The 9,919-nt window shown below is 36.1% G+C and overlaps 1 protein-coding gene across 4 annotated transcripts in view; it reads right to left on the bottom strand.

The window, feature by feature from the left end:
- LOC108234194 (vacuolar protein sorting-associated protein 13B) overlaps positions 1-9,919 on the bottom strand; it is a 339,365-nt gene that overhangs the window by 314,997 nt on the left and 14,449 nt on the right. For all 4 annotated transcript variants that reach the window (XM_017413202.3, XM_025005255.2, XM_025005252.2 and 1 more), the window contains exon 4: positions 3,058-3,175. In XM_017413202.3, coding sequence (XP_017268691.1) covers positions 3,058-3,175 — 118 coding nt within the window. The remainder of the gene's footprint in view (positions 1-3,057; positions 3,176-9,919) is intronic.

Below are 9,919 nucleotides of genomic sequence, written 5' to 3'. Positions count from 1 at the left end.
TATATATATATATATATATATATATATATATATATATATATATATATATATATATATATATATATATATATAAAGTACAATCACTATTTTCCACCACCAAGTTAACAACTGATAAAATTAGTCAATGTGAGAGCTTGGGGCCAAATTACCAGATAACTATGAGTGGCTGCTTCTTGGTGATGTTTTGGTCATTTTTAAGTTGAGGAGACAGGAAGCAAAGGTACAGGAATCACTTTGTCACCACAGATACTGTCTAACATAGCTTCATCTTTGACTAGCATACGCATATTTGTCTCAGTTATTTTTGACTAAATCAAAATGAATAAATGAATGGGTTCAGGATTTTTGAGGGTAAGCAGAGACAGTATCACTGTTGGTCTGTTGTGAAACAATATTTAAACTGTTTTTAAATTGGTTCTCAACTTCTCTCCTAGCTTGGAAAAAAACTGCCAGTACTTAATAAAAAAAAAAAGCATTTAAAAAGTAATTATCCTGCAAAATTGAAAACTTTTTGACTCGCCAAATAAAATTTGTATTCATAACAAAATAAGACATCTACAAAAATTATTTTTCTGCACTGATGACTTCAATCTTAGAACATCCTTTCAGTGCAATAAAATATTCCTGATATATTTGGTGTGTATCTTATTCTTAGAAAAATATCCTCTGTCTGAGTCATAGCAGGTTAGTTTTACCTCATCTACCTTTTAACCTCTCACTTTTAATTAGAACGGCTGGGATTACAGCATTCATCTGTTTCCTCTGTATTATTGAGCTGCTTCAACCTCTGACCTCTTAGTTGTCTGTATAGCCTGTAATAGGTTAAAACAGGGACCACTGTTGGAACAGTGTCACATATGCACACAAACGAACACAGATACACTAAAAAGATAAACAAAAGCATATACTGACACACACACACACACACACACACAGGCACATCACCAAGATATCTTGAAGGCAGGCAACATGGGAGATGCTAGGGTGTGGGGCACCCTGCTTTAACAGCTGGGGAGAGATATTATCTCATAACATCAGGTCGGGAAATGGATCCTCCCCTGACAAAACTAGCCAGGAGTGTAAGTTCCTAGATTTAAGCATACTAGAGGTCTGAGAATTGACCTTTGGATGGTACACTGACCTGACTCCTATAGCTTAGGGTTCACGGTTTTCTGGTCATTTTTTTTTGCCTTTATTTTCTTAATCGATTTGCTATAACTTTATATTCAAATGTTTTATTTGCCTCTTTTTCTTTCTCACTATTAGTTTTTTTTTTCTTTTTTTTACAGCTAGATTTGCAGTTCCCCAAAACCTGATTTGATTTTTCTCCCTCAGTGTTGCAGCTCTCTATAATCAAGTGTTAGTTTAATATTTTAATAAAGTTGTTAGGACCACAGAACGTTTTATACATCTATATACAAACCACTTACATCTCACTGAAACACTGCTTCATTTCTCTTGAAGAGTGACTGAATTAAAAGCAGTTGTCTAATCATGTATATCTGCATGTCTTCAGTATGCAATAGAAAAAAATGAAAATAGTAGGGAAAAAACTGATCTGATGTTTATTTTACAAAGATATACTAAAATAGTATGAAAAGATTTGTAGGTACCCTTAAAGAGACTTTGAATCTTTGAATTGTAGTCATGTTTCAAACTAAATGTTTGATTTTAATTCAAATCACAGACGCCTTCAAGCTTTTCATCAGCCATTTAGCAGATTTAAAGGGGGAACAAACAGCCACTGAGTAGTTTGGTGTTGTTGTGTTCACCACAGTGAACATGGAGCAGAGAACACAAAGGTGAGAGCTGTTCCTCTGTCCACAGCTGCCAAAAATATTAAAACATATAAAAAAGGTTCATGGGACTGTAGCCAACCTCCCAGAAGTTGGAAGCAAGAGGAAATGCAACCCCAGGTTGAAGAGACCGATAGTGCGGATGGTAGAAAAAGAGCCAAGGAAACCATCCAAAAACATTCCAGCCAAACCTCAAGGTCAGGGTACATCACTTTCTGATCACATCATCCATCGTAGTTTGAATCATAATGAGCTCCATGGAAGAAGACCCAGGAGGGTGCCATTATTGACAGAAAAACAAAAAAAAGCCAGACTTGAATTCACCAAAATCCATGTTGACAAGCCCCAAAGTTTCTGGGAGAATATCCTCGGACTGATGAGGAAAAAATTGGAGCTCGTTGGCAAGTCACATTCTCTCTGTGTTTACAGAAGGAAAAATGAAGCTTTCAAAGAAAAACATCATACCTTCTGTGAAACAAGGAGGCGGCTCAGCTTTGTTTTGAGGCTGCTTTGCTGCATCTGGCACAGAGAACCTTCAATCTGTGCAGGGCACAGTGAATTCTCAAGACTACCAAGGCATCCTGGATCAAAACGTACTGCCCAGTGTCAAAAAGCCCAAGTCTTTTAACAGGATAATGACTCAAAGCATACCATTAAAAGCACTCAAAAATGGTTGAGAAAAAAACCCAGACTATTCTTAAATGGCTCTCCATGAGCTTAGTTTTTAATCCTACTGAGTATCTATAGAAAGATCTGAATCTTATAGAAGACTGACGTGATCAGTACAAAAAGAAAGCACCACACTCACTATTGTTGCTAATAAATTGTCTCTAAAAGACAATACATTAAAATACATTCAAAGACAAGAATGTTATTGGTAAGGTGAAGTTCGGTATCTATAGTACAACAGGTATGGCATCCATGGCCCTGTAGGAGGTGTACAGTTAAGAGACTGCTTTAAAGGATCTTTTTAATACGAGCCTTTGATTATCCCCAAACACTTCCTCTCTGCTCTCTCCAACTTACAGGATGTACATTGACAAAAAAAAAACAAAGCCAATGCAGCTCATTGTAATATTTTCCACAATGTAAACAGTTCATACACTCACTGACACTAACCTCTTCTTTTGGGCATAGCGATGCTACCAGAACAGAAGATTTTTACACTATGTAGAGTAGATAGTTTGCAGCCAGTTTTACTCTGGTGATTACTATCCAAACAAGATAGAACAGCCTCACTGAGCCCAGAAACATCACTCACCTGGGGGCAGGTCTGGGTCACTAGGAGCTGCCTGTTGGATGCGGCGGGGCTTGGCTAAAGGCTTGGAGCTGTCTGAGATACTGCGACTGGTGGAGCTAGAGCAGCTGTCATGGTCATCCTGACAAAAAATAGAAAACAAGGAAACCAGGTCAAGAAGTAATATAAAGAGTTCCACACAGAACCCTTAAAAAGTGGTGCGTTTAGATATACAGACAAATACTTGAGTAGAAATTAACTGGACTAAACTTATAGTTTAATGACGTTTACAAAGTCTGCACACAACATTTACTAGGGTTCGATGGCTCCTAAATACCCACAAATCCAAGTAAATCAAGTTTGTGTTACCCTTGGTATACTATTTTTACTATAGTTTTCTTGACATGTATAAACACCTGTGTTGTATCCTTTTATGGAATGTGTTAAATATAAATTCAACATGCAATAGAGAAAGACTGACATCTGTGGCAAAATAATTATATGCAAAGCTACAAAATTTCTTGGAATCAAAGCTTAAACTTGTTTTGGTTTTTGGGGGGTTGTATTTGTTTATACTTTCTTTGTAGTACTTTTTAGCCTAAATGGCTTGCATGCTCAAACAGAAAAATTTGAATCTACTATACACCACAGTTTCAGTGCACTGCAGAACATGTAACTGTCCTCCCGCCTACATACCATTCCTGTGCCCTCCACAAATAAACCTCGGCCCTCAAATGAAAAAAACTGAAGGACTCTTCTCCACAACATCACATATCTAAACTTGAGACAGTAGTGGCTGTTAGGCTCAGAAAAGTGAGTACTGTATGTGTGTGTGCATAACAATGATGAAATGGACATCTCATTTAGACATGAAGCTAGACATAAATTATCCAAGATTAAGGAGGTTATTTATTGCTTCAGCTGGAACACTGCTTATAGGTGCAATTAAACAAAGACAAAATAGTCAAGATAATGGATTCAAACTACTGCCAGCCATGAATTTCTACAAGAATGACTACTGAGATATAAACTATCCTAACAAAACTAGTACATGAAAGAACAAAATAGAGAATTAATAAATTATGTTGTTCTGGCTGACACTAGGCATGGCAAAATATCACATATATCCAATATATAACAAGTTCTCCATCATGCAATATTAAAAATTACTATATTGCAAATATCAAGTATAAATTTTTGCAACTATATTTTAGTGTAAGCATCTAATTCACTTCTTTATAGGACTTTAGCTTTTCCCAGACGTTTTTAATACATCCCAGCTCACTACTCCTCCTTTATGTAGTCAGCTCTGCAGCAGGCACTATGTTAATGTGTCAGAGGTGAGGGAAACAGTTCAATATAAGTTAAGTGTTCAGAAACAGTAAATTAACAAACAAGCAATGTATTTACAAAAAAAAAAAATCTGGATCTTATATCTGTGAGTACTTTAGATTTAATAGTAAGAAAAACAGCTTAACTCTAGACATTCTGAAAGCTACCATTGCATGATAATCTTAGAAAGAAGGCAAACAGCATCAAAATTATTGTCTCTGAGAAAACTCAGGTGACTGCAGAGAGATCTTCCTGTTAGAAAGGAGAGTTGTTCTTTTCCATTTTTTGCCTCTCTGCTTGCTCGGAAGGGGAGATTGTACCGCAGTGACACAATCTGCTGGTTTCTTTAGACTAATAAAAAGATTAGGAATTAGAAAAAGCCTTTTACTCTTGCCAGTTAGTAAATGACTTAGTCTTTTACTAACTGACATTTTGTAATATACTGATTCTGACTGGATTGAATTTAGGGTTTGTAATTGAACTGGGTTAATAATTAGGACTTCTTACTTCTTTGTGTAATGCCCTGAGATGACTTTTGTTGGGAATTAGCAGCATATTAATAAATTGAGTTGATTTAAAACTTAGTATGGCATTAATAAGGGGTTACTGCAGCCCTGTGACCTTTTCACAGTCTGTCTGAGTAGTAAGTTAGTCAAATATTTTGGACAAAGAAAGGGAGAATCACATGTGTTTAGCATTTAAGTGTCCCAGGAGTCACTCCTTCACCTAACTAAAACAACATGGAAGGTGTCTAAACCAAACATAATTGGGTACTCCCCAGACATGCACTTGATTTCTAAAAATCCAAATGAGAACATAATGCAAACACAGAATTAACCTCACATTTGCTGAGTCTACTGTTTAAGAAGGAATTGAATACTTATATCTCAATAATGAAAATTTGGTCTTGAATACTGTGCATAATTTGAGCTGCAAAAGACAAGTTTATTTTTTTTAATCGATGAGTGGTTAGAATTGGTAAACAAAAGAAAAAAAACAATGCTTTTGATGGGGTTTGGCATATAATAAGATTTTAATTTATTCCTCCTTATTCACATTTCATTTATGAATTTGTGACTACATTAAATGTTGAATGCATACTACTGAACGATAAAAAAAATAGGGACAAGTTTAAGCACTTAGTTCAAATTATATTATACTAGTTGAGAAGATTGGAATTATAAGTGGTCTTCTTTGCTTGTATACTCTCATATCTATATCTAAAGGAATGTACAACCCTGCAAGCCAAAAGTACATTGAGTTCAAGAGCTTGAACTGCCACTAAAGAAAAAGATTTCCAAATTTGGAAGTAGTGCAATTAAGCGCTCAATGTCACTGTGGGCAGTGAGTAATTCTCCAGAGGTGAAAAATGCCTTTTCAGAAGGAAGCTCTGGGACAAATGAAGCCTGCCTCAGCTGCTGTCGGGTAAACTGATCCCTCCACTACCACAGCACAGCACACAACAGGATTTAAGGCATGGGAGGATGGAGAAAGTGAGACAAAAAAAAATATGAGAAAAAGGGGGCTGCTTGCCCTACAGGCATGTCAACTTAGCTGTTGAGCAAGGATGACAGTAGTTAAAAATGAAAAGATATAAGAAACAATGAGTTGCATGGAAAAAAAAGAAAAAAAATGAAAAAAAGTCAGTGCATGCCAGAAGGACTTGGAAGATATCAATAGTTACAAAACCTTGGAGACTATGAGCAAAACAGACAAGTTAAACAAGCCCTCAAAATGTGTGTGACAGGTATAAGAGACCTCCTACTCAGAGGGCAAGTGGGCACCAGTGGAGGCTGGTCAGGCACAGGAAGCCCATACATGACCTCTGTCCCCCCTGCAGACATCTGACTCAGAGACCAACAGGCAGTGTGTTAAGCCCGTCTGGAGGGACAACCCACCTAAACAGCTCAACACCAAAGCTGAACCCTTCTACTGCCTTCAGCAGTTAGGAACTGTACCACATGACTGAATGCTAAATATGTTAAGGGGAGCAGATAGTCTCACTGCAATTTGTTATCATCATTATCACCAAGTTTTCACATTGTCTTTAACAAGACAATGTTTTTATTGCTAAAAAATTATTACAATTTCGTTGGTCCCAATTTAGAATAGGCAAAATAAAATATATATTTTTTCCACCTACGTAGGCAAACTTTTCTGCAAATACAGTTTAGGACATTAAAAATACTGGCAGAGATTAGTAGCCAGCTGTGATACTTGTCTGCAACTGCCTGATCTTTGAAATCAAAACATTTTAAAACTGTTCAATTTCACACAGTTTCATCAGATTAATAGAAGCATGTAGACCATTACTAGATAAACACTCTTTGTTATTGTTGTTTTTCCTCTGCAGGTTGCTGGAAAACTCATGCCGACATCAAAGAAGCAGGCCTGCAGACTGGAGGGCAGGAGGGGAAAGGCAAACGCCTACAGAGTAAGAAAATAAATGGAGGAAACTGAATAGCTTCTTATCTCAGACAGACCCCGACTCTAAATTACTCATTTACACATACAAAAACAGACACATGGACACATACTAGGGTCTGACAAGTGCAAGTCTTGTCCCGTCTCCAAAAATCTGCTGGTTTTAAGATCGTGAAAAGTGATCATCGTAGTTTTTATTTGATCAGTTGATAGCTGGCACCATATTCCATCAATGTTCCAATAATGGCAAATACTATTCAGCCACTCATTTACACTTAAATTGTTTGAGGTTGTCATGAATGGTTCAATGTAATTTTAGCAGAAATTGACCAAGCTCAGAGTTGACTCATATTACCCTCCTTAATGTCCCCTGGTTTTGAACACATTCATCAGCTCAGCTAAACATTAGCTACTAATGGCTTTTTACTGAAACAAATGTAGAAAGCTATTTTACAATTATTAAAAGACAAGTTTGGAGCAGGTTGTTTTTTGTTTTGTTTTTACAAACAAAAGTAGACTGCAAAGACTACAAATGGTAAAGACAAACTTTCACAACAACCCTCAGGGAGTAAAAGTTTCTAAAACAACAAATACTCTGAAATTTATTTTCAAAACAGAAATAAATTTGTATAGACCATAGGTGAAGAGTTGCGTATACAATACTACACACAAATGAATGAACACATTCTCAGGCAGTCTAAATATAAAGGAGCCATACTCTGAAACTCAAAGTGGAGCAGCTGGAATCCATGACCGATTGGAGGGATTAGAGACTGGAATCAGACAAGATGAATATAACATTGTCTGGCATTCTGAGTAATTAGCTCAATGAAAAGAGATCATTTTAAAAAACAAATCGTCTCTTCCTTTTCCTCCTCTTATCCAATGACTAAATTAGCAATTTGGGAGAGAAAATTCCCAATTTATGGCCAATGTAATAAAGAAGTTGAATATAACAATCCTCAAATGTGCAAGTGTCACAGGACGTAAACTGAAACTACAAATCTTTCAAGTTCCAGATAGTTTTAAAGACATAACAGTTTAGAGTTGTTACTTTTTAAATTAAGATATTTAAACAATATAATATTCAGAAACAAAATTAAAGAACTGATGTAAGCCACATATGCTTTGGTGCCTTCCACAGTATGCTGCACATCATCACAACTGTTGGGCAAAAACCTTGAATCTCCTATTTTTCATCATTTTTGTGTTTTTACATAAACCTCCTATTGCTCACCCTTTAAACCTGCCTGTGATCCAATGGATGACTACCCAAGAAAACGTATCAAAAATAACCTATACACACACACACAGAACTTTTTCTTTATACAAGGATCAAAACCTCAACAAAGGATAATTGCCTTTATTTTTTATTCAATGATCTGACCATATACACATACAAAATACAATTTCCCACCATATATTTTTTTTAAATTGTTTTCTGTTATTTTTTTCTCCCCAATTTCCTGAAAAATTGTTTTTGGAAATGGTTCAAATTGTTGCTGTGTCGCAGAAACCTATCAGATAATGCTAGTAATCACATTTAGACTTTTCTGGAGACAATTATCAGACAGTTTTAGGAAAAATTGCTGCCAGTTCCTTGTTTCTAACCAACTGCTCTAAAGATTAAACTAAATCTAAAGTGTGTGCAAATAAAACAACTGAGAGAAGCTGCTTTTCAAATGTCCATCAGCTGTGATTTCAGGTTGTCATGATGGCAGAGCACAGCATTGTGATTTGTACTTAAAATTCACTAAAAACACTCAAACTTCTACTAATGACAGTTCTGCAACCATGGGCATTGCAAGCCATTCTGGCACATACCAGTGTGATGTTTGTATTTTTAGAGATAAAAATCCACATCTACAGGCAGGTTTAAAAAGAACAAAAAAAAGGGGGGGGAGGGGGTTTGTAGACTGCTCTGCTCGCCTCATCTGTTGATTCATTTTTCCACTTTAACCCCTGCTCTAAACAGTGCATCTGATCATTTCTACAGAGATGTTTAACAACCCATACATTAAACATTCAGTAAATGTAATTTGTCACACAAATGCCCAGTCATTCTGGTTTTTGAACTGTTTCTTTAATAGTATGTGAACAGTTATTGACCAAAACAAGGAAAATCAAATGTTTTACCCAACAAAATGGTGGGACTGACCTTGCACAGCAAACCCACTAATGAGTTGGACAATGTAAAATCATTCCTTGATTTATTGCAAAGTATAAAATCTTGTTAATTTTTCTAGCAAAACAAATAGTCTTGAAAGAGATTGTCTTATTTCTAAAATTAGCACAGGCACAACAGAGAACAAACAGAAGGGTGTCTGCCATTCCACAGGGATTAATAAAAGACAATCTTCACTAAGGCACTTGGTTAATCTAACAAGCTAAAATGTAGCATGTCCCTTGGAGGAAAAGGAAAATAGTGGTGGTGGTGGTGGTGTGGGGGGCAGAAGAATTAGAGAAGAATTTTGACCCAGTGCTGGAGAAATCACAACACTGATGATGTGATGTATGTCTCAGCCAAGAATACCTCCAGTTCCCAATTTAAACTGGCTATGTTTAATATCAGACTCCAACATGCCCGAAATAACTAAGACAAATAGGATCCCCAGCTACAGAGCAGATCCACTGGGAGCTTCATAACAGCTTTTAACTTCAGAGTTTTTCATTAGGATAACTTGTGCAGCTGTTTTTCTTTCATTATCCACACAGAGAAGCAAACAGTTTTAGTCCAGATCTTTAACTAAGGGACAGAAAAAAATATATATAATATGTTTGTTTTCCCTTTTCTTTTTTAATGGTTATTTCAAACTCGATGGCTAAAAATGAAAATAAAAAGGCCAAGTGATTAAGGTTCTTTATGGGCAAAGATTTTGACAAAGTAAGAATAAGGCTTCTCAGTATAATTCACAAGTATTTGGGAATTTTTATCATTCACATTACACTACAGATTAAAAATAAAGCAAGAAAAAAAATTGGCACATAATGGACAAAGCTAAAACCATTACTAAAGGCTATAACATGCTGAACCATCAGGAGGTACTGCATTAAAAAAAAGACATGATTCTGTAGTGCAAATTACACATGGGTTCAGGAGCCACAGCATAGCCATGTCCGCATCTAGTAA

The sequence above is a fragment of the Kryptolebias marmoratus genome, linkage group LG16 (genome assembly GCF_001649575.2).
Source record: "Kryptolebias marmoratus isolate JLee-2015 linkage group LG16, ASM164957v2, whole genome shotgun sequence".
NCBI classification, from domain to species: Eukaryota; Metazoa; Chordata; class Actinopteri; order Cyprinodontiformes; family Rivulidae; genus Kryptolebias; species Kryptolebias marmoratus.
This window is presented reverse-complemented; position numbering and strand designations above follow the sequence as displayed.